Source organism: Eleutherodactylus coqui, chromosome 4 (genome assembly GCF_035609145.1).
Source record: "Eleutherodactylus coqui strain aEleCoq1 chromosome 4, aEleCoq1.hap1, whole genome shotgun sequence".
Taxonomy (NCBI): Eukaryota; Metazoa; Chordata; class Amphibia; order Anura; family Eleutherodactylidae; genus Eleutherodactylus; species Eleutherodactylus coqui.
The window spans coordinates 31,348,446-31,374,555 of NC_089840.1; the positions used below are offsets into that span (position 1 = coordinate 31,348,446).

The 26,110-nt window shown below is 44.4% G+C and overlaps 1 protein-coding gene across 2 annotated transcripts in view; it reads left to right on the top strand.

Annotated features, from left to right (window-relative positions):
* The window catches only part of CRYBG3 (crystallin beta-gamma domain containing 3), a 158,496-nt gene that overhangs the window by 86,293 nt on the left and 46,093 nt on the right, over nucleotides 1-26,110 (top strand). For both annotated transcript variants that reach the window (XM_066599157.1, XM_066599158.1), the window contains 5 exons: nucleotides 2,077-2,124; nucleotides 9,618-9,733; nucleotides 17,018-17,165; nucleotides 22,028-22,161; nucleotides 22,487-22,601. In XM_066599157.1, coding sequence (XP_066455254.1) covers nucleotides 2,077-2,124; nucleotides 9,618-9,733; nucleotides 17,018-17,165; nucleotides 22,028-22,161; nucleotides 22,487-22,601 — 561 coding nt within the window. The remainder of the gene's footprint in view (nucleotides 1-2,076; nucleotides 2,125-9,617; nucleotides 9,734-17,017; nucleotides 17,166-22,027; nucleotides 22,162-22,486; nucleotides 22,602-26,110) is intronic.

A 26,110-nucleotide genomic window follows, 5' to 3' on the forward strand; every position in this document is an offset into this window, starting at 1 on the left:
CCTGGTTTTTTGCTCCCCCTGAGGATGCCGCAAGGTGAAATATGTAGGGGTGGCAATAGATTAGATTTTAATAGGGTTTTGGTGGTGCTGACTCAGCAATCTCCACTTAGGCTTTTGGGAGTTGGCCATCCAGGCCTATGTTCTAGTGTGTATATGCACAGCTACACACGATACTAACTGATGACTGCTGGTCACATTTCATTTGATGTTGGATGTTGTCTTTGTCTTCTTTGAATAATAAAGTATTTATATTATAGTTTAGGGGATATGACCTATGAGTATTTTTTGCCTTTCGCAATTAGAATTGTGTTTATATAACCCGGAGTATTCCTAGGGCAACTTCATAATATAGTGCTTTTTCCATAGCTATCATTGCAGCGAATGGAAAATACAGAAACAATGTAGCACAGCTTGCTACGCTGTTTCCGTAACACCCTGAGCACTCGGCCCTTACTATAGACTCCGGTCGGGTGGTTGGTAGCCATGACAGCAGTTTTTTATCTCGGCTATGAAAAGCTGAGATGGGGCTCCAAAGCAAAATGGTTTTCTACTTGGTGTATTTGTTTTTTCTTTCTGTCATTGGGATCTGACGAAGCACGATAAGAAAGAGGTGTGATAAAGGTAGTGCAACAGCCATGTACTTTGCTTACTCTCCCCCCCTCCTTATTGACCCTCCATGGGTTGGACCATGGGTAGCACGAGTTAAATTTACCTCAAAATTGTCCCACGATCAAGAGAATAAGGGCTCACACCCACTGGTGATACGACTTTCCTACAATGCGAGAGTGAGTGAAAATGCATGATCATGAAACCAATGATTTTCAATGGTTTCATTCTCATTAGTGATGTTTTCACTGTAACCTCGCATCACAAAGAAGAATGTGCGATATCACCCATTGTTTCCTATTGGGCTGGCGGCAGCAGCGCCAGCCCTATTGAAAACACAGGGAGTACATTGCGCTCCCCTGACACAGCTGTGACAGCTATGGCAGGGGATTCTTTCATCCCCGCGGGGACTGTGGGGATAAAAGAATGCCCTGTCACAGCTGTGGCAGAGGTCCACGATGCTATCCCGTTGCATTCAATGGGGCCGGAGCTGCTGCAGCTCCATTAAAAAGCAATGGAATAAAGGTTACCACCGCGATGATGATTTTTGGGGAAGGGCTTGAAATATAGGCCCTTTCCTAAAAATCATGCCTAGCTGTAAGAAAGAGTAAAAAAAAAAAAGAACTCACCTAGAAGAGCTATCCGGCTCTTCTCTCTGACCACGGCTGTCTTCTTCTGTCTTCTGGTGGCCTCCAGAAAGCGCTGCCTCTGATTGGCTGAGCGCTGTGGCCAATCAGAGTCAGCGCCCAGCCAATCACAGGCTGATGTTTATGTTCTGTAGTCCCTTTCATGCAAGTAGTCCTGCAAGACCAATATGCAAAATTATGCAATTCTTTTATTTTATGTAAATGTTCTAATATTACTTTGTAAATAAAAAGAATATTAAAAAAAAGCTGAGATGGGAATACCCCTTTAACTCCTCTGCCCAAGAGCAACAGGGATCCTTACCATAACTCTTTCACTGCCCTAGACCATTAGGGATCCCCCATATTAACCCCTTTCCTGCCCTAGATCACCAGTGATTCTGACATTAATTTTCCTACTGCCCTAGACCACTAAGGATTTTTTTTTTACCCCCTCACTGTCCTAGACCACCAGAGATTCTGACATTAGGATATTTAATTCAGAACTGTCTTACACTGTTCTTACCAACAGGAATAAATCACCAATAAGGACTTCCATAATGTTAAAGTATGATGGTTAAAAGAAACCGCAAAAATATAAAAAGACATACAGAAAAATACACCCTGTGCGCGGTCTCTCCTAAAGAAAGCAAATAATAATGGAAAACACAAGTGAAAACTGTTTTAAATGGTCATATGAAAGCAGAATTCGCTATACACGAACCCTGCTAGAGGCTTTATTAACATTCTACAATGGATGCTCACTTCTACATCTATTTTTACATCCAGGAACTAATCGATTTATATTGAATCTTCTGGTAAACACTCTTTTCTTTTGTGATTTCAGGATCCGGCTGATTCAGACTCTTTAAAGTTCAATCCAAGGCCAGGAAAGGTTCGTTATGTACTATTTTATGCTCATTATTAAATGTAGCTGGACGGTACTGATATAGCAGGATTTTATGTGTACCTGTCATTTTTGTTAAAGGGGTTGTCCCGCGCCGAAACGGGTTTTTTTTTTTTTTTAAACCCCCCCCCGTTCGGCGCGAGACAACCCCGATGCAGGGGTTAAAAAAACCACCCGCACAGCGCTTACCTGAATCCCGGCGGTCCGGCGTCTTCATACTCACCTGCTGAAGATGGCCGCCGGGATCCTCTGTCTTCATGGACCGCAGGGCTTCTGTGCGGTCCATTGCCGATTCCAGCCTCCTGATTGGCTGGAATCGGCACGTGACGGGGCGGAGCTACACGGAGCCCCATTCAGAAAAGAAGAAGACCCGGACTGCGCAAGCGCGGCTAATTTGGCCATCGGAGGGCGAAAATTAGTCGGCACCATGGAGACGAGGACGCCAGCAACGGAGCAGGTAAGTATAAAACTTTTTATAACTTCTGTATGGCTCATAATTAATGCACAATGTATATTACAAAGTGCATTATTATGGCCATGCAGAAGTGTATAGACCCACTTGCTGCCTCGGGACAACCCCTTTAACTCCAAAGGGTTCCAGAATACTTCACTGATTGTCATGATATAAACTCTCTGTAAAATATCAAGCACCTAGATGAAGTTGTTGTTTTGCTACAAAACTTGACATGCGGTTCCATCTCAGCAGATCTGCAAATGATGAGAGTTTTGGTTTGATTAGATGGACGGTCTTGTCACTGGAGGCCCTAGAAGTGGTTCCCCCCTTGGCCCATAAAAGGCTCTCAGAGGTTCCTTGTGTGTAGTGACCTCTTTGTCCGCTTGTGTGGAGCTTGTTGACCACTAGACTCCCAGTTAACAGAGTTTGAGAAGGGGCGCATTATTGGAATGTAAGAAGCTAGATTGCTGCCACCTGGGCCGTTCTGACCAGCAGTTAGGGGGTGTTGGGTCCAGTGGGTGTGTGAGGGCATACAAGGTGACCGGGCTCAGGATGGCCTTGGCAAAGCACCAGTAGGTAGGATCATCTGATTGTCCAACAAGCACAAGCAGCTCCAACTGTTTCATTATCCACTATCCAGAGATATGTGGCACCATTGTTACAGTGTCTATTGGAGCCATTTCCAGGACATTTGGTCTCATGGTGCCCATCATGTGTACTACTTTTGGCACCCACCCACTATCGCCCTTGTTTGCAGTGGTGCCGTGAACAATAAAACTGTATTGCTATGTAGTGGAATTGGTTTGTCTTCAGCGACGCATCCAGGTTTAGTTTGGGCGTTGACGATAGCCGTGTTCGTGTCTGCAGACACGGGGTGTGCGCCTCAATACTACCTTTGCTGTGGAGAGGCACACTGCCCCCTGCTGGTGTGATGCTCTGTGGGCCATCGCATACAATAGTCGATCACCCCTAGTAGTAATATGAGGCACAATGACAGCTCAGCAATATGTGCAGGACATCCTGCAACCACATGTGTTGGCGGCTTCTAAGAGGCATTTTCCATGAGGATAAAGCTGCACACACAAGGGTGTCACAGGAATGTCCTCACAACATTGTCACACTTCTGTGGCTGCCGGGTCACCAGATTTATCGCCAATAGAACATGTATGGGACCATCTGGGACACCAACTTTGACAGCCTATGAGTTTGCACAATCTAGAGGCTCAGTTATGGCAAATATGAAGCGATATGCCACAGGATGTCATACAGAACCTGTATGTTTCCATGCCCGCTTGTATCACATCTTGCATCCAAGATAGAGGCAGCCCAGCAGAGTACTAGAGCCTTCATGCCTGCCCGCTCGTATTACATCTTGCATCCAAGATAGAGGCGGCCCAACAGGGTACTAGAGCCTTCATGCCCGTCTGTATCATATCTTTAAATCCAACCTAGAGGCCATAGAACAGGGTACTAGAGCCTCCATGCCAGCCTATTTCACATCTTGTATCCAAGCTAGAGACAGTACAACAGGGTACTAGAGCCTCCATGCCCACCCGTATCACATCTTGTATCCAAGCTAGAGGCAGTACAACAGGGTACTGGAGCCTCCATGCCCACTCGTATCACATCTTGTATCCAAGCTAGAGGCAGTACAACAGGATACTAGAGCCTCCATGCCCACCTGTATCACATCTTGTATCCAAGCTAGAGGCAGTACAACAGGGTACTAGACCCTCCATGCCCACCTGTATCACATCTTGTATCCAAGTTAGAGGTGGTACAACAGGGTACTAGAGCCTCCATGCCCGCCTGTATTACATCTTGTATCAAAGCTAGAGGCGGTACAACAGGGTACTAGAGCCTCCATGCCCGCCTGTATTACATCTTGTATCAAAGCTAGAGGCGGTACAACAGGGTACTAGAGCCTCCATGCCCGCCTGTATTACATCTTGTATCAAAGCTAGAGGCGGTACAACAGGGTACTAGAGCCTCCATGCCCGCCTGTATTACATCTTGTATCAAAGCTAGAGGCGGTACAACAGGATACTAGAGCTTCCCTTCAAGGGGACAGTTTTCTACAGTAAATTACCCTTTTGCTCTGATATTGTAATCACTTACTTACAACGTTACAATCACAGAGAAAGTTTCATAAGATTCCAACAACTTGATCTCCAAGATTTTTATCACTCTCCCTCCCCCCCTTTACCCCCCACTCCCACCACCGCCTCCCCCCTCCCCCCCCCCCCCCCCCCGAGCCTGCTCGGACCAGTATGCAGTTACTCGAGAAGAGCGATGCTCGCTCGAGTAACTGCCTTAACCAAGTGTGCTTGCTTATCTTTACTCTTCACCATGTGGATAAATAACATATTTTCATTTTTTAAGGCCTCATGTCCACAGAGAAATTCGGGCCCGCACGGAGGCCAAGAGATGGATTCTTCTTACCTGTCCGGATGCTGCGGGTCTCCCCTCCGTTGCAGCCGGATCTTGTTTCTTCTGTCCGGCGGATGTGCTCGGCACGCCAGCAGCATGCCGCACACATGTGCTGTGCACACTTTTTTTTTTTTAAACTTCTGCTTACCCACAGCTGCTATTATGTTGTGCTGTGGGTGTGCCGTGGGACCAGACGGCTTCCATTGAAGCTGCAGGAGCCGTCTGTGCGGGAAAACTGACAAAATGGAGCATGCTGCGATCCACACGCCAGGAAAAATGAAACCCGCAGGTATTTAATTACCTGCGGGTGTCCAGTGATTTCCTTTGGGCATGGATCACGCGTGCGGGAGACCTGCGCAGATTTAATAATTCTATTTTCCCCGTGGACATTGGGCCTAAGTTATTGTGAATACGGTGATACTTATTATGTGTATTTTTTTATCTTTTCCATTCAAAAAGGGTTTTGTCAGGGTAACTTTTTTCTTTCTGGATTTTTTAATTAAACTTTTTTTTACACCACTTTTTAACCTCTCAAAGGCACTCGAAAGTGTGATTGTTGAATTGCTAGCATACTGCACTGCATTACTTACATAGTGTGGTGTACTATTCAAGTAGTTCCAACCAGGCATTTTTAGTGATATCTGTTCTTTAGAGAGCAAGCTGCACCTCTGAGTGATAGAAAAGGGGATGTTTCACTCACTACATAAGTAGATGGCGCCTGAATGGCACCACTTGGTGTCCCTATGGTTTCTTCCATGTTACGAACCTCTGTGTGCCAACGAATGTAGTCTGTGTATGGCACCATAGTCTCTACTAGAAGCAGACTGTCAAGGAACATGCAAGAGAGCTTCAGATAGTGATGCGGGGGATGATGGGTGTGTTCACCGTGCAAGGATGCAGCGTTCTAGTTCACCCAAAAAATGCTTGATGGGATTGAGATCCGGGCTTTTGGCCGGCCAATGAAGTTTGCAGACGTTCTGCTCCTTAAACCAAGCCTAAACACTGTGTGCCGTATGACATGGTGCTCGGTTATGTTGGTAGAGACACAGAGCTATACCAAAGTATTGCCACAGGGTGGGTAATAGCACATTGTCCAAAACATCTCTGTACCCATTGGCATTGAGGGTGGACTTCACTATAAGGCCCTAGTCCTGCGCAGCAGAAATATCCCCACACCATAGCAGAACCTCATTCATACTTCACTGTTGGGATGATGCAATTGCCTAGAAACTGCTCTCCAGGTAACCACTACACCCAAGTGCCGCCATCCGGTCGGAAGATGGTGTTCTGTGATTCATCTGTCCATAACACTTGCTTTCACCCATTTACAGTCGAAGAACAACCCTCTAAGCATCATCTCAGGCTCCTCTGTGCATTCACTGCTGTGATGTTGGGCTTGTGTGCCGCCGCTCATCCCTGGTAACCCTTCGCAGCAGTTCCCTACAGATTGTTCTTGAGCTAATAGATGTTCCAATGACCTGTGAGACCCCCTGGCTGCTTCAGACAATGTCCATGATGCGTTCACAGCTCGTACAAGTCTTCATTGTCCACATTCTGTCAGTTTACGAGGTCTCCATTCACGTGGCAGCACTGGGCACACCGGAGGGTTCCCATTTCCGAATAACATTGCCAACAGTGGACTTTGGAAGATCTAAAAATTGCTGTGTTGATCCGCACTAATTTGGTTGCTCAGGGGGCATCCTACCGTCTGTCAATTCTGCACTTGGTGGCATTCTAATGGGGTATCCCTGTGTGATACTCTCCTTTATGCTGCACACATCTGATTTATATACCCCCTTCACCTGACAGCACAGGATTGGTGGGGGTCCCAATACTTTTGTTAACATAGTGTATCTATGGAAATGTGCCATGCAGATCACCTATCAGGTGTATAACCAGTAACATTACAATATGATGGTTGCTACAATTTTACTGTCAGATTTTGTGCTCTTTTTATGTATAATTTCTACTACTTTTCTATATTGTCATATGAAATGAATGACCACATCATCCATGAGGCAGCAAGAATGGAGCCCACACATTACTGGGACTGACAGCAGGACCCTGCGGGCACAGTGGTTGGCATTCCATTAGTAGAAGTAGCGCAGACTCATACATCATGCGGCTGAAGTGTCCTCGTTTCCCTAATCTTACATTATTGATTAACTTTTTCTTTGCAATTTGCCTTTAACTAATGTAAGAGCTGATTGTTTCATAGCGGGCGTGCCGCATACTAATGGAGGCTCTTCAATGTCAGGGGTGCTAGAGGTTCATTACAAAACACCGACATCATTAACTTCTAAACACTCATCATCAACAAATTACTGTGCAAAACAAGCGGAGCTCATCTGAAGGTTCAACAAGTCGCTTCTGTGATCTTAACACAACATGCCGAATTAACATTTATTAGTCAACTACAAAGGCGCCGCAGTAATGTGCCACCGGCGGCTAATAAATAATCCTAATTGATTCCATGCTGATTTATCTGTTTCCAGCACACAAGGAAACCATAGAGGGGGATCTGTGTTGTTTCTAAGTCAATTCCTAAATTATATTAACAAGTAAGGCTTCTCATTAACAGGCTCGTCCAGTTTAGAAAACCCACTTTCAAATACCCAATTACTAGGGAATCCTGATTACATATACTGGGGTCCTCTGTTCAGGATCCTCATCTCTTGGCCAGAGCAGATACAATGAATGTCTCTGCTGTGGAGGACCCATCCTGTCTTGTATCACACAGGCAATCCATTGGTGAAGACTGTGTAATGCTTCATTTCCCCTGTGGAGGCACTGCAGGGAAATTGAGACTTACTACCAGTTTTCCCCAGCTGATCATTGGAGGTCCTAGCAGAGAGACACATTGTGATTAGCTTATTGTTAAAGGGCCCTTTTCTACCGTAATAAGTTGGGCTTTTCCAAAGTGGAGAACTTCTTTAAAGGGAGTCTGTCAGCTGGAACATGCTGTGGAAACTGTAGACATCATGTTACAGAGCAGGAGGAACTGAGCAGATTAATATATTTATTTATGAGGGGAAAAGATTGTGCTTTAACCCTTTCCTCATTCTGTGCATTGAACAGTCCAGTGGGCGGTCCTATCAGGGATTGACAGCTATCTGTGTATTGCTATGCATACAGAGGAAGCTGTCAGTCACTGATAGGACCGCCCACTGGACTGTTCAGCTCCGTATTAGCAAAGGATTAAATGGATAAAATACAAGCTATACTGAAAATTTTCCCACGGAACTATATATATAGTATCAATCTGACATCCCCCCTTTAATACATGTGATGGATGAGAATGTGTCCGGACTTCAGTCTATGGAGTGCTTGTGTGCAGTAATACATTCCGTATAGGGATGAGCGAGCACCCAAATGCTCGGGTCCGCATTATTCGAGTCGAGCTTTTCGTAAAATTCGAGAGCTCTACTCGAGTAACGAACCCCATTGACTACAATGGGAGACTCGAGCATTTTTGTATGTGGGACGCCGGGCGCTGAGCTTTTTCTTTTCCTCCTAGGTTCTCTCTCTGTCTCTCTCTCTCTACCCCTCTCTCTCTCTCGCCAGCCTGTGGCTTCTTTCAGCCTAACATACTATGTTACCGGTTTTCTTTCAATTTCATCTTTTTTTTTCCAAATGTTTATTTTTCCTGCGCCGTCGCTAGGCAATGACGCAGGTACCCGCAACCTTTCCGCAGTGTCATTGCGAAAGGGGCCGCGGGTCGTATGGCTTCCATTGACTTCGATGGAATCCATCCGCACGGAATCCGTGCAAAAATGGAGCGCGCAGCGATTTTTGCTCTGCAAGTGGTTTCAGCAAGTGTGCAGGAAGAATCGATTTCCCATAGCATGCTGTGGACGGTATTCGCTGCGGATCAGTGGTGCCGATTCCGCACACCAATTCGCCCATGTACAGGCGGCCTAAAGGTTGAGAAACTGAATGATGAATGAAAAAAGAGTAATTTCCCTTTATGAGGGTTAGAAAATTATGGTTCATGAAAATGATTGCAGTTTTTGTGTACATTACAGTGAAAAGTTTTAGGCAGGTGTGGAAAAAATACTGCAAAGTGAGAACGCTTTCGAAAACAGAAGTGTTAATAGCTTTATTGTCAATGAACAAAACCTAAAGTGACTGAACGTAAGAGAAATGTAAATCAAATCAATATTCAGTGTGACAGTACACTTGCACACAGTTTTTGAAGGACCTTGGCAGGGAAGTTATTACAAACCTCTTGGAGAACCACAGATCTTTTATGGATGTCAGCTCGCTCAAATCCTTCTTTTTCTTCATATAATCCCAGACAGACTAGATGATGATGAAGGCTTCAAGACTCTGTTGGGCCATATCATCACTTCCCGGACTCCTTGTTCTTCCTTACGCTTCCTAAGATAGTTCTTAATGACATTGGCTGGATGTTTGTCTCCAAACTTTTTTCTGCAGGACAACAACCGCAATCAGATGCCTTCTATTTTTGAAAAAAAACTCTTACTTTGCAGCATTTTTTTCCACACCTGCCTAAAACATTTGCACAATACTATAGTTTTACTACTAAAAGATGCTTCATGTGTCAAATTCTGATGTATTCTTTACTTAAATGCAGTTGATCCTGTCCGACTTACTAGATCAGGAGAACAAGACTGAGCTGAAAGCCGATGTTCTGGATGCAACATCCTGGGTGTTCCCCAATGGAGTTAATATTCGAGTCATCAGGGGCTGGTAAGAAATAATAATCATTGTTATTGCTACATTTATTACATTCTTCTAGCGTTCCTCCCCGCTCTCCCCCGCCGCTCCCCGCCCGCCGTCGGCAGCCGAATCTTTTCTTCCGAGCGGGCAGGTACTCGCTAAGGGCAATGCTCGATCGAGTACTTGCCCTTAGCGAGTATGCTCGCTCATCTCTTATAAGTACCCAATGCCTTTTTTGCAGTGCTACTATAAGGTGCATTTAAGTTCTACGGTCTCCTAATTTTTTGCAAAAACCTACTTACCCCAAAGAGCTGAGACAATCGCCACTTCTCAACATAATCTCCCTCTTGACATGCCCGTGTTTCACAGCGTTGATTTCATGGTTGCATGGCCGCTGAGAACTCTTCTTTAGGAGTCTGTTTTGGCCACTGGAAAATCACTGATGCACTAGTAGCACGACTGGAAAACATGCAACCATGAGAGCGCCCTTCATCCATGTCTCATCCATTATGACAGTTGATGGAATGAAGGCACCATTCCTGCGTCATCACGGGTCAAGATCGACTGAAACATTACCTCGCGTACAGCCTTGTGATTGTTGGTCAACATTTGGGATTGTTGGTCAACTTTCCGCATCTTCAGGTCTTCACGCCGGATGGTGTGCACAGATGCCAACTTTTCAGGCTACATGCTACAGTGGAAATGTCTTGGTAGACCTCACTCTATAGTAGCACCAAACTTCCTCTGGTGATTTGTATTCAGCTGTGTATCTTCTTTACCCCAGAGATTGGACAGTAATCTGATGTACTGTAGGAGAAACTTCTGGCCCCATGACATGAAAAGACGTTTCCCATTAAAGAGATTTATGCCCTATCCACAGGATAGGCAACAAGTATCTAATTGCAGGAGTCCGACCTCTGGGACCCCCAGTGATTCCAAGACTGGCGCACACTGATGTCCCATGTGAATGGAGCCGTGGCGTGCGTACTCAACTGCTGCTCCATTCACTTCTATGGTATGGAGAGAGATGGCTGATTGCCTCGATCTCCGATTGTCCCATAGAAGTAAATGGAGCAGTGATCAAGCATGTCCGCCAACATTCCACTCACAAGGGACATCTGGGTGCATCTGTCTTGGGATCACTGGGGGTCCCGCCAGTGGGACCCCCAGCAATGAAATATTTATTTATCCTTTATCCTGTTGATAGGGAATAAATGTCTTAAGGGGAAAACCCCCTTTAAAAAAAGCTTGGCTAAGCTGTTGGGGTGTATCTGTCAATAACTGTGCAGACTGTTTCCAATAGCAACCAACATAACTGTGACTGGGCTCTGAAGTATGGCTATGTCTCATATAGACTATATACAACTGCCCTTTCCTTGTACATGTATTTACCGCTTGTTCAGACAGCCGTGCACAATAGTAATATAAAGGCCCAATCAGATGGGCGTTTTTCGTGTCCACGTGCTATCCGTGTTTTTAAATGACTGAACACAGAACAGCACATGGACCTATTAAAGTAAATTGGGCTATTCACATGGGCATTATTACATGGACCGGTGGCCCGCTTGAAAAAAATTGCAGTATCTCCTGTTCTGGTCCATATTTACAGACTAGAATCACTCAATAAATTCTATGGGAGCACAAAAAATGCAGTGAACACAGATATTACATTCCCCTACGCTGCATTTTATACATATACTAGCTGATATACCCGGCTTCGCTCGAGTTAATTTGATACAGATGTTTACATGCCGTTCACACGGAAAGTTTTATGAAGGTTACTTTATGGTAACCGAGGAATAAAATATGTATACATATAGAGGAGCGTTAGATTCTCCTCAGGCTGCATGTACCCATGTCCCTGTGCAGAATGTGCCACCCCTACCACTCTCCTCACTTAGGACCTATAGAATGCTGGCGCCAAATTTCACGCTTGTACGACACCGGGAAGTTACATTACATAAGGGTGCACTTACTTTTGCAATTAGCATTGAATAATAGAATTGTGACCCCTTTACTTTCCCCACGTAGGACCTAAAGAATGGCCGTACTAAATTTTATGTTTGTACGATACCGGGAAGTTAGAGAATTAGATTAAGTACACTACATAGGGATGGCAATACTTTTGCACTTAGCATTGAAAAATCAAGTTGTGACCCCTTTACTTTTCCTACTTAGGATCTAAAGAATGCTCCTGCCAAATTTCATGTTTGTACGACACCGGGAAGTTAGAGAACTAGTGGCGGGTCAGTCAGTCAGTGAGGGCTTTCACATTTATATAAATACTAGCGTACCCGTCGCGCGTTGCTGCGAAGACAGACATACATACATACTTCGTTTTTATATATCTAGATGACGGCAGCAGCGACCACTGAGGTTTTGTAGGCCGCTGCTTCCCCCTTCCAGGCTGAATAAAATAGCCGTTGTGTGAGAATTGCTGGGGGGGGAGACATTCTTACTGCTGGGAGAATTGCTGGGGGGGGGGGGAGGGGGAGACATTCTTACTGCTGGGAGAATTGCTGGGGGGGATGGGAGACATTCTGACTGCTGGGATAATCGCTGGGGGGGGGGATGGGAGACATTCTGACTGCTGGGAGAATCGCTGGGGGGGGGGGGATGGGAGACATTCTGACTGCTGGGAGAATCGCTGGGGGGGGATCGGAGACATTCTGACTGGGAGAATCGCTGGGGGGGGGGGGATGGGAGACATTCTGACTGCTGGGAGAATCGCTGGGGGGGGGATGGGAGACATTCTGACTGCTGGGAGAATCGCTGGCGGGGGAGCGGAGGCATGACTGCTGGGAGAATCGTTGGGGGGAGGGGGGCATGGTGGCGTGCTCTAGTATTTATGGTTTCAAGCTGTACGTGTCATTGCATACAGTCTATCTATCTATCTATCAGGGTTATTGCATACAGTCTATCTATCTATCTATCTATCTATCTATCTATCTATCTATCTATCTATCTATCTTTCTATCTCATCAGGAAATGAGAGAATTAGATTTTGTAGGCCGCTGCTTCCCCCTTGCGGGCTGAATAAAATAGCCGTTGGGTGGAACATACAATTTATCCGGCTGCTGTGGCTTCTTAGGAAGATATCCTAGTACTTGTTTACCCACTTCCAACTCCAATGGTAATTGGCTGGCGTGCTCTAGTGGTTCCAAGCTGTACGTGTCATAATAGAGCCTTAATGACATCACAATGCAGCTTTATAGAACATGTTGGACGCTAATTCTTTTGCGCATAGAATTGAATAATGGAGTTGGGACCCATTAGCGTTTCCTATTTATGACATATTCAATGCTCGTGCCAAATTTCAAGTTTCTATGTGAGAAAATTACATTCCGTACGTAAAATTTGGACGCCAATTCTTTTGCGCCTAGAATTGAATAATCGAGTTGGGACCGATTAGCTTTTCCTATTTTCTATTACATCGCGAAGCGAGAGAATTAGATTCCGTACGTAAAATTTGGACGCTAATTCTTTTGCGCATAGAATTAGTATATGAGGAGGAGGTCGTCTTGTGTAATATATTAGTATATGAGGAGGAGGTCGTCTGTTTAATATATTAGTATATGAGCAGGAGGTCTCACAATGCAGCTTTATAGAACATGTTGGGGCATGTTCAAGGGCGTCCGATGTTGATGACATCAGTGATGACATCACAATAGCAGGTGGCTTACTTATTCGATCTACGTGGGGGGGGGGCGTAACTTTCGACGACGCTCGCGCGCCATTTATCGTAGGATATTTGTACTATGCCTATAATCTTCCCAGGAGTGTACTTAACAACTTCCCAAAGTTTCATGGCGATCGGATGAATGGTGTAGTAGCGCATAAAGGACAAACAGACACGCACGCAGACAGACATACATTCAATTTTATATATATAGATATATATATATATAGATAGATAGATCGCAAGGAGACAATGGAAAAAAGTTACATCGATTTGCCATTCTTCCTTTTTTTTGGCACATGTCAAAAAATGGATTGCACACTGATGTAAAAAAAAATGCACACACGCAACAAAACACATGCAACGTGCAGATACACGTGTAGTGAAAGCTGACTGTTTTCACGTACCGAAACTGCATCCAGCTGTGTGAATGAGCCCTAATATAGGCCTATTATAGTGGCGTATTAATGGATTAATTTACATATTTCTGTTCTGTCGAGCCCAGCACAGTCATATTTAGCATCATTTGTTGCCATGGTAACAAACGATTTTCTGAAATGTGAAATTGTCAGCTAAAGACAGTATTGTTCATGTTGAAAAATGAAGCCTTCACCGTGCGCAGATACCTGGTGTAATAAGCGGTTGTCGTGTGTGAAATATGTAACACTCCCCTTCTTTCCGTACTTAAAGAGAGTGTTAAACATTCGTATTTACGGCCGGGCTTTAGGGCGATCGCTCCATCTTCTTCTAATATTGTCTGGAATGTGTTTATTGCATGCAAGTATTCTCGGGAATTTATGGCTTTGCTTTCAAGAGGAAATTGCTTATTTTCAGTTCTGGCTCTATTTACAAAAGAGAGAAGAATAAGAACGGAGAAATTGAGTAGAGAAATGGAGATATAAGACGGACTGTCTGCCCTTGTGTGCAAAGAAAATAGGAGTATGGCTCATAAATTTAAGTCCTTGAGCTAGTGTAAACTACCAGTGTAATCCAGGAAATATGTTGTTATATATTGTATATTGTCATGCTTATTTCAACCTATTAATAGTAATAGACAGCACCTCCGCAGGCTGGGAGATGTATTACACCCACATTAAGATCATTCTTCAGTGTTGTGGAATGAAATTGTATATACCATGAGGTTGTGGGGCCTGTATAGTACAGGAGCCACAGCACTAGTTATTGCCAGCCCCAAATTGAATATGTCACATCTGCAATGGATCTGTTCTCCAAATACAAGATCTACCGAGAAATGGAAATCAAATGGATGTTTTTTTGTCAAATGACATAGAACATGGTAAAAGTGTTTTGGGGAATTGTTTAGAAATCCCTTCTTTTTCCTCATTGGAACTTAGAATATATAAGTGGAGGATATGAAATTAATAAGGAAGCAAATAATTTAATGGGTTGTGAATTTTGGACACCGGACCCTTAATTGCAGATTTCCCCCAGAGGTACAATCCTCAATCAATATGAGGCAGAGGGGAGGAAATAAATATCTGAAAGTGAAATGAAAATTACAGAGCAGTCATTAAAGGGGTTGTCAAGTTGTAAACTATGGATGACCTCTCCTCAGGATAAGTAATCGATAGTAGATTGGCAGGGGTTCACTGCCAGAGACCCCCACTGATCAGCTGTTTGTCAGGCCAGTGTGCTCATGCACTGAGCTGATTTCTGCAGCAAAGCAGATAGCTCTGTTCTTACTGCAGTGGCCGGGCTTGGTATTGCAGGCAAAGTTCCCATTCATTTCAGTGGGAATTTGTCCTGCAATACCAAGCCTGGCCACTGCAGTAAGAACAGAGCTATCTGCTTGCTGCAGAAATTAGGTCAGTACATGAGTGTACTGACCTAGCAAATAGCTGATCGCCGAGGGTCCTGAACCATGAACCACCTCCAATCTACTATTGACCTATCCTGAGGATAGGCTATCAGTAGTTTACAACTAGACAACCCCTTTAATATCAGTTTATTTTCAATGTTTTCTGTTGATACTGGTTACCTTCAAGAGCCAAGTGCAGTACTCCATGCACCTCTAGGCTTTAGCTAGTACAGGGGGGACTTCTTTATCATGTTCATGTCTCCATAGACCATAACATAAGAGAAGGGAAGTCAGTTATGTCTCATCTCACAATATAAGAAATGGAACAATTCTTCTGCAGCGCCACCTATTGGAAGGCAGCATTCCTGCAAGTCAATGTTAGACTCTTTATACAAGACTTGTAACAATGACTGGGAATTGAAAGCCAAGCCTAGCAAAACCAAGCTAGTTGCTAAGCTCCCGTCCTGCTCCCTCCCCTTGCCGAGAGCCGGCGAGGGGGTGGAAAGGGGGAGGCTGTTTAGCAGAGCTAAACTGTTTCCCCCACCCCCACCCCCACCCAACGGCATTCCGGGCTCTGCATTTATGCGCTAGACCCAGGCGATATGAACAGGTGCACAAACGGCAGATTTGTGCACCCACTCACGCGATTTTCGTTTGCGCTGTGACCGTGACACGGCCAACCGAAAGTCGCTACGCTTGTGTGAAAGAGTGAGATAGCTCAACCGCGGATTTCTGCAGTGGATTTCGAGGTGTGACATGCACAGAAATCATTTTTCTAGAGCGCGTTGTAATTTCTTGCACATTGGGCTTTAATGCTAGTCCCTAGAGAAGTAGTGATCCCACCCTGCAGGTGGTTAAATGATTCTAAAGCCCCCTTTACATGGGACAACTGTTAGGTGCTCAAGCACCTGACATCCGCCCCAGCGATAATGACTCTTGCACCTCCACCTAGGGCGGAGTGGGTGGGGATTGTTCTGTCCCTTCCCATTTGACTCCATTCACAGTAAACAGGCAGTCGCTCATAGATGACCAGCTGCCTGTTCACACGGGCCAATGCAGCGGCAGACCAACAATGATTTCATGGTCCTCATGAAAGATCAATCAGCGATTTATTGCTGATCAGTCTTTGCCTGCATGCATTCACACTGCACGGTTATCAGGCAAACCATCCCACGTAAAAGGGGTTTAACTATATACCTGCTTATGCTATTGCACCTCGCGAGCACATGACCTCACTGTGGCCTAACGATCATTAATAGCTGACTCATACATGGTTGTTGGACACTTTCTGGATGGAAAGGTATATCGGAAATGGTGGCTTTGTCTACTTGCCAAGACAAGTACAAAAATGCTTTTCAGTATAGGTGGAGGTCCTGTTATACCCATTCATCCCAGGGCGACACATCGTTTTGTTCATACATGGGCCTGATCTCTCCCACAATTCTCTGGGGCACTGCCATAATTAAGTTAGCATTAAAGTCTTCTACTTGGTAGTGATGTGGAGAATGATCTAGTGGTTAGGCAGATTTCTTAACGTCTTCTCTGGTCTTTGTCATTTTCCTAATACTCCCCGTTCTTGTTCTATTACTAGAGTAATCCCATTCCCTTTCTTTTATATGTCTTGTGCATTCAACCAATTTAAGAACTCATTTTCTATATACTGTATGTGTATACATTTCTATAGGCATAGCATATGTCTTAATATGAGCTGCGAATCATTTCCAGATGCTTATAACCATAGTACATTTGCTTCCACAGTATTCCGGTGCTTCGCCGCCCGCATTCTCTTATTACGGTATTTATTTCTCAATCACAGCTGGATTCTTTATGAAAAACCACATTTTGAAGGTCAAGCTCATGTCCTTGAAGAAGGAGAAGCTGTGTTACAACACCTTTGGGAGCCTTCAGGAGACGACGCTAATCCAGATAGGATCACCATAGGTTCAGTGAAGAGAGTAGTGAAGGTAGGTACAGTAATTATGTGACATCACAAGGCTTGGATCAGGCCGAATGCAGAGAATAAGTGGTATTGAGGTCTACAAGGTGTGTGTTTGACGAGCAACGATCAACAAGATTGCGGCACTATTAACTGGCCTTCACACAAGTCAATTCTGGTAGTATTGGCTCTTTTATGCTGGTTGAGTATGGAGCACAAACATTTGCCCAAATGTTTGAGCAAACACTTGTTTGTCAGCTGGTTGGATCTGATGAGCAGCAAAAAAAAATCATTGTTGGCAGAAAATCTCCCTGAGTAAACAGGGAATGTGATGCCAATGATGATCAAGAGGGGTGTTGTCTCTCCTTAAGGAGAGCACCCAAAAGGGGTGTGAGAAGACACCTGAGAGGTGAGTGAGGAGATTTATAAAGCAATGCATGCTCCTCTGGGTAATTTATGCAAATAAGGAAGATGGAACAATACCTCTGCAGCGCCACCTATTGGATGGCAGCATTCCTTCAAATCAATGTACGACTCTTTAACAAGTCTGTAAAACAATGATTGGCAATAGCTCTCCTATTCCCAATCATTGTTTTACAGACTTATTAAAGAGTCGTACATTGATTTGAAGGAATGCTGCCAACCAATAGGTGGCGCTGCAGAGGTAGTGTTCCATCTTCCTTATTTGCCAACGATAGTGAAACTATATTGAGGATGAGTGATGGTATTCACAATCGCTCGTCTCTAACACAGAGTAAATCGGCCGGGGTAAAAGCCTTTAAAATGAATGCTGATCTAATTGATGGTTAAGCAGCACCTATCAGTCCATATAAAAGGCCCTTAATGGTTACCAATGATTGTTCATGCGAACGTTCGTCCCCCATACTGTTCCAATCCCATCAGCAGTACATCCTCCATTTACATAGAGTGGTGATCTGAGACAACAATCATTTTTGGTGTTGCATTAAAGATGTGAGTATTTGCTTGATGTTTGGGTGATTACTGGCAGTTTCACATGGATAGATGATTGAGTGAGCAAACGTTAATAGTCTAAGGGTACCAGATCAGTTGAATAAGGAGGATGATCCAGCACCTCAAAGCACAGGGCAGCCATGTGTGCTTTGGGTGATGACCGCTATGTGGGACCAGGCATGGTCGTGATAGTAGAGCCCTTTGGAAGGTCGTTCACAAGCCATATCCCATCTTTATCCCAGAAGACAGATGTTATCCCATTGGATGATGACTTCTGTACTCTGAACTTCTTGGAGCACAGGAAACCATTGTGCCTCCATTCTTTTGACTGCTCTTTTGACTCATCACCAGTCAAGGCAAGAAAGCATCAGCATCCAATCGAAAACACTGCCAAATTGTCCAGGAGGCTTACACTCGGGCACATTTTTGATTTGCTGGTAAACATATCAAGACCCACTTGTCAGACATCTTCCTCATGTCCAGATGATCATGAATTGTAGACCCAAGGTTATCATCTCCGCATAATTTCTCCGGTCATGTCATGGATGGCTTCTATGATTTCTGGAACGGTCTTTATCGTTGGTGCTGAAATGGATGATTTTAAATATGGCTGCCCAATTATTTCACTGTGGAATATGAAGGGCACTTGTCCCCTAATTTCTGCACCAGGTCACTGTGAATGTCTTTGGCCAACATCCCTTTCAGAAACATTAACTTCATCACTGCTCTCCTTTGTAGTGAAATATGTTCGGCCATGTTGTCTTCAAACCTGCATACCATAAAAATCACACATAAGATCATGCCAAAATGTGATCACAAAGTATTGCACAGATTGAGCTTTCAAATGATATACCTTTCAATAATATGAAAGCAAAGGAAGATAACAAGGTCAAGGACTTATCAGCACCCCTCGTATTGGTTTTCCCGAGATGTGTCTGGCAGGTTTTATCTTCATTCCTCTATAAAACAACATTCCTATTTGTCCCGGCTTAACAGGCGTTTATGGGATTTCCTCGATTTCCTCGAAAAAGAGAGCCGTTGGGCAAAAATTGTAAGGTCAACAACCATATTATATTTCTGGCCAACTTTTGACCAACACTCCTCGACCCCACATGAAATAGACTTGAATGGCAAATAATCAAAGTTGGATTATCTTCTGCTGGATCTTGGCCCCTTTTGCAGAAGGGGCCCATTTCTGTGTAAGAGCCAGACCGAAGAATCTTTTGGTACTATTGTAGTGTCCTGAAGTTAATGTGACCTTTTCAGAAGTTTATAGAATGTGCCTGAGTGATCTATGTGTGTCTCTTGCCTATGAATTGTCAGTATCTCCTATGTGAGTGAATTTGATGTGTATTGCACCTCTGCAGCACTGAATGGGTTACTGTCTGGGTTATGGCTGGAAAATGTATCTTGTTGTGTGTCAGGTGACCTAGTTTTATATATGTGTTTGCAAGGTGCATGGGAGTTAGTTGAGTTAGTGAGAAATTTGCAAGAGCGAGTTGAGTGGAGTTGGAATGAGCATGGAGACCTTTTGGTGATTAGGAGAAACTGCACCTTGCCTTACAAGGAGCCCCAGGATGGAAGAGGCTGAGCGAATGCCATGTGTGTGCCCTGGGCCAAATCCACCCAGGTCTCTATGCTATTGACCTGGAGGACCGCAAGTGTGCAAGAACCCACCATGCAGTGCCGAGTACCCTTTTCCTAAACGTGAGTGTATACCGGTGTAGAGAGAGAGAGAGAGAAAGAGAAAGAGAGAAGAAGTTTGCCGGGGACCGGGTCATGCAGATAACTTGACTGTCTTAGCCACACTATTTAGATACATAATTACGGCAGTGAGTTGAATCTTTATCCAGGTTAAGGAAGAACCTAGATATCACTGTGATTCATGGCTCTGTCCTAATCAGAGGCGTAACTTGAAGCTGCTGGGCCCCAGTGCAAAATCTGGAACTGGACTCCCAACTATAAAGCTTCATTGATAGCATTGGTTTGCAATATGGGGAAGAGAGACTCTATGGGCCCCCTAGGGCTCCTGGGCCCAGGTATGACTGAACCCCTGTACCCCCTATACATATGGCCATGGTCCTAATGATTTCTTGGTCTGGTAAAGCTCTAGCTCCAAAATAAGAAAAATCAAAACTCAATGCTTCCTCATACCTTTTAGGTGTAAAGCAGTAATATACACTGGTTTGCACGGACTGATGCTCAGCATATTCTTAGAAGCGCTTGTTATGGCATCATGATAAATGTAAAGTATACAGAAACATCAACCACATTATATCCCCCTAAGGGACTATAGTGACATACTGTAGCATCCTAGCCTGGGCCATTAGATACTCCAAGGACACAACAAGCCAATGGCAGTGCTATAATAGAGGTTAATATAACCCATCGTATGGGTAAAAGATGATTTTCCTCTGAGTAATATTCTGCCTTGAGCTCATCTTCTACTTGTGTGATCTCCGCTCTGATCTATACACTTTCTTGATGTAGATTATACACATTCGCCTTTAGAAATAACAGCAGATATGTTAATTAAAAAATATGCGACTAAACAAAAACAAGAGTATGAAGGATTCCAGTGTAAGAGGAGAAGAGGAAAGGGAAAACAGCAAAACCCTATGGGGCCACCAGAGAGCAGGACCCCCGACACAAGTTAGTAATGGAATGGATGAATTCATCAGCCATTAGTGATGGATGACCCAGACAGATGACCTTGCCCTCTGACAGAAATGATATATGTGTGGTAATGGCCATTTCACAGCATGATATGAACTTTACTAATATTCTTCCATGTTCGAATACAGGACTCTAGTATTTATGACCTGGATTTAGTAGTCCGTATGCAAATGAATGTGATAGCTTTCTATTCCACTAATACAGAATACATTTAATTTGATCTGGACTTGATTGGCATACGGGAAAGCCATGATGTACAGTAGTGGTCTATAAAATATATACTATCTGACCAAAAGTATTTGGACACCCCTAGTAGAATGGATCGTGTCTTATTGGCATGTCGCCTGTCCTAAATCATGCAACACGAGATTCAGACCTTTGTAGGTGTCAGCCATAGTTTGTGATGGGAACTGCACGCTATTGAATATACGGGTTTAGCCACTGTACACAAGATGTCCATCACAAAGTGAAAATGCATCGCCCATCTACATTGTTGCAAGAAGCATCATTATTCGACAGTTGAGCAATGGAAGAACGTTCTATTGAGTGACGAGTCGCGCTAATCCATCTTTACATCAGATGGATGTTCCTGGGTGTGGAAGATCCCGGTAAACGTCTTCTGCCTGAGTGTGTTCTGCCAACAGTTAAGTACGGCGGAGGTTCTGTTATGGTCTGAGGATGTGTTACATGGCATGGTCTTGGGCCGTTGTTGTAGTGCCAAGAACCATGAACATGGAGGTGTACCCTGACATTCTAGACAATAATGAGCTGCTGACAATGTGACCATACTCTGGGAATGGTTAGCAATACTTCCAACAAGACAACGCGCCTCGTCACAGATCCAATGCTGTTTTACGTTGGTATGAAGATATGGATGTTCCCCGATTGGACCGGCTGCACAGAGTCCGAACCTGAACCTACTGAACATCTTATTGACAAACTAGAGTGTCAGGTCAAGAAACAAGAACAGCGTCTATCTTCTTGTAGTCATTGTAGACAGACCGATGCATTGTGCTTCACGATGGATGGCTTGTGTGCAGCGGCATAGCCCGTATGTCCAATAGTGTGCAGTTCCCATCACAAACTATGGTGACACCTCCAAGGGTCGGCATCTAATGTAACATGGCTTAGGACAGGTGACATGCTAATAAGACACGATCCATTCTACTGATAGGAGTGTGTATGACTGTCCTCACCTGGATAATTACATTGACACAGGTAATTGCTGTTTATGTTCTATAGGACTATTTTCCAGAGGTCGTAATATCCTCCTTGGAGGACACGTCCGATTCTCCTATTTCCATACGTACAGAGGTTCCTTCGTTGGAAAATTTGGTTGGCAAACACCCCCGTTCTTTAGGAGTGAATTCAGGAGTGTAAGTAAGGCTGGTTTTGATGTTGTATTCATTACCCATTATTTATATACAGTAGAGACATAATATTCCTTGGCCCCATATAGAAAATATATCCATTCACAAAAGTCCTCAGTGGGCTCAAAGCCAGGTAACTTTAAGCCAGTATTTCCAGTAATATTAAGTTATACCTCCTCCACAGGATAGGAGATAACTGCCTGAACGCCCGGGGTGTGACAGCTGGGACACCCATGATCAATAGACACATTACCCTTGCACGGAGTCATTGTGAATGCAAAAAATATATAATACTATGATACGAGTTGACAAATACATCTTCTCTCTGCAGGTGGCTGGCATACACAGAACCCCAGTATAATGGCGCCGTCAGCGTGTTAGAAGAAGGCTCTGAGCTGCGCCAAATTCAGGACAGTTGCTTAAAATCTATGCGGCCCTTGAAGATGGTGAGAAGACGTCATTTCTGTTATGTTTGGTTCTGCCGAGAAAATCCTGCGAAGTGTCTTGATGTGTATATGCAGCGTCCAGTAGGGTGACCCCGGACACATGGCATATGCTGAGCAGCTGGGAGGGCAAGATGCTGGCTTATCACGGCAGCACTTACCACGCTCCCTCCTGGAGGGATGCAGGCAGCCAAGGCCAGGGCAGCACTGGGCCTCTTCTGGACACCTGTGGCATGGGAATGCCCAATAAATGAAAGAACAGGTGATAAGGTTGTCACGGGTGATGCCACTGTTCCGGTATCCACCGGCATGAACATCGGCGGGGAAATAAACGAGCCATAGACGGGAGTATAGTACCTCAGGTCCCCGGGAACTGTCAGGGCCTGGAATAACTTTACTTAAATAAACACTCCAACGATACAAGGCATAAATAGACAGTATTCCACGTGCAGGAAGACGTAAGGATATATACAGACAGACTTAAAGATAAGTACCTCCATCCAGTGATCCCAGATTTCAGGACGCCTGTGTGTGTGTGTGACAATTGTAGATGCGTACCTCCACCCAACAGTCCCAGACCTCAGGACGCTTGGGCATGAACAATCAAGAAAAAGAGTACCTCTGCATTGGGCCTTGTGTAGAAAAGACTTAGGACTGGCTCACGCTCTCTCTCTGGGGTGGACTCACTCACTGCTCATGCTGATCCTTACGCTTGAGAAATCTCTCCTCCTCCTCACATGCACATCCAAGCTAGGAAAATCTCTCCTCATCTTCCGTCTTCAACACATGAGGGCTGAAGGTGCCCCCATGTGCCTCTGTGCTTTACTCTCTCAGATGGAACTCAACTGAACTCCTTTCCTGCTCTCAATCACTCACATTTATAGCCTCACTCATACCACATGACAGGATAGAAACTGATACATTTACAGACAGTCAGCTCATACTTTGAAGGCATTAACCCATCATTTGCTGTAGCTGTGCAATACATGTAACAGAAAGACAGTTTTGCACAGATCATCTACATAAGACATACATGACATTATGGAGGGGGCCAGGAAAGCATGTACTGGGTCACTACATATACAGGGTAATAGGATATCCCTCAGGGTATGATCTCCTGATGGGCTTTTGCCACGGAATTCGTGCCCATTCCGTGGCAAATCCACATCCCATTACATTTAAGGGAAACCCATGCTGTAGTCTACACAGCGCTGATTTTTCCGAACACGAATTTCAAATCCACATGCGAGAAAAAAAATTAAGTGGCATGTCACTTCCTGACATGGATTCATGGAATTCACATAGAGAATTCCGAATGTAGACTTGCACATTGAAAAGAGTTAAATCTGTGTGCGGATTCACGGCCAAATATTTGTATAGCCGCAGCTGCCGGTCATGTGTAGAAAGGAGGGAGGTGAGTAGTGGAGACCCCATGGGCAATGGCTCCATTCGTCTTCCCTGTAATTCTATGGCATGTCCTCTTTTTAATATACGCCATTGATCAGATAACGTAAAGTGAGCTTTCTGTTCAGGGACCGGAGGGTGGTTAAATTACAGCAGTCTGACCTCTGCACCGTTGTTCCCGATCTCCGTCTTTGGTCTTTCAAGGTGGCCACTGCAATCTTCTGACTACCTAACACAAGCTGTGCGTTGATAATGTCTTAGACGTCTGATGCGCTTTCCCTGCTCTCTGATTGGCCAGTGCTGCTTTCGTGATTAACGTTGGATGATCACCGTGCAGGATGAAGTGCGTTGGCCTACCGCCACACAATGTGCATGAGTAGTTAGAAGATGGCGGTGGCCAACATGGAAAACCAAAACGGGCCCAGTAATTGGTGCATGGGGGAGACGCCACCACAGAGAATGGCCGGCTGGTGATATAACTCCACTCTCCAGTACATAGACTTTAACGGCTCCGTCCGCCTCCACAACCATTTTGTTATTTTCATAAAGAAAAATCTTTTTTGATAATCAATATCCTTCATTAAACATATCCTACCATTTTGTGCATGCAGCTCCTACGCAAACCTATGTGCCTCCATGGTAACAGACAATAAAAAAGACTACTGCTCAGGCCATATTTATACAGACAATTGCGATATCGGGCTTATATTAAACACTAAGTCCGGATTCACACGAACGTTGCATGTTGGTTTGCACTACGTTATTGCTGAATGAGCTTTGTGTTTTAGTGTGTTTTACTGTACTTCCTGCGCATGCAAATCGTACGCATTTGCATACACAATAATGCTATTAGCCATTGAAATGGCCATTAGTTTCATGAGTTCAAACTGTTCGCTTTTCCTGTGCAAATGCGCCCGAAAACAGACCATGCTACATATTTATTTTTTCTTTACGCAACTAAATTGCGCACGGCAAATACGAACATGTGAAGGAACCCAATAAAATCAATGGGCTCTATTTTCTGCGTGCGTGAATTTTCTATGCACAAAGATCTTCGGAATCACAGAATAGACCGTGCTTTAATTTTACTATTTCTCTGCTTCGCTAACGAGAAAACAATCTCACGGATAAATACGCCCAATGGAAATAATGGGCTCTATTTTCGTGCACGTTTTGTGCGTCTCAACGCACAAAAGTCGCCCAAAAAATTGGCCGTGTCAATACAGTTTTATATGTACAGAAAGCAGCAGTTCTATATAGTTGTATGTAGATGGAACAAAGCTGAACGTTTCTCACATGTAACCAGCTAAATGTTTTTGTGTGTCCCTTTAAGGAACGGGTTGTGCTCTGCTACATCTCTGGAGAAGTAGTTGTACATCTTACTAATGGACTGGGGCTTCTTCAGGGAGCTCTGGATTGATTTCCTTTCATTCCGTTGCACAGAGTCTAAAATATCACTTCTTTAGGAACTAGTTCCATCACTAAAATATTGACCGACTGTGATGTCATCGATCGCTCGCGATTATTGCATTAGCGCATAAAGTGACTGCCCTTAATTATGGCCTCGGCTTTCGGTGTATTCTGTGTGCAGGTATGAGGCAAGATCTGAGTAGTGCCAGCGGTAGCGTTGTGTTTCCCAGACACCACACTTACTATTCCGTGATGGTATATGGATCGTCGCTACTGTGTGACATTTAGGCCGGCATCACACGGGCATATGCGTATTTGCGTACGCATGAGCACAGCGTTAATGCGGAACGAACAACGCTTTTTTGCACATTGTGCTGTATTTTTTTGGCGCATTTGCCCACGACAAAAAAATATGCAGTGATTGAAATGGCTAATTAGTCTTATGAGGTTTTCCAGCAGAATTATGCAGTGTTTCACGCTTCTCCTAGCATATTCTGCGTGCACTTGTGCGCCCCCTTGAGTTCATTGGGGATTTTTGATGCAAGAATGCCCTTTTTTTTCTTTTTTTTTAACGTAACCGAAATGTGCAGACAAAATACACGCATGTGAACGAACCCATTGATTTCATTAGGCTATGTTCACACAGCGGAAATCACCACGAATTTTTTGGCACAGATCCGTACTCGTAATTTGCAAAT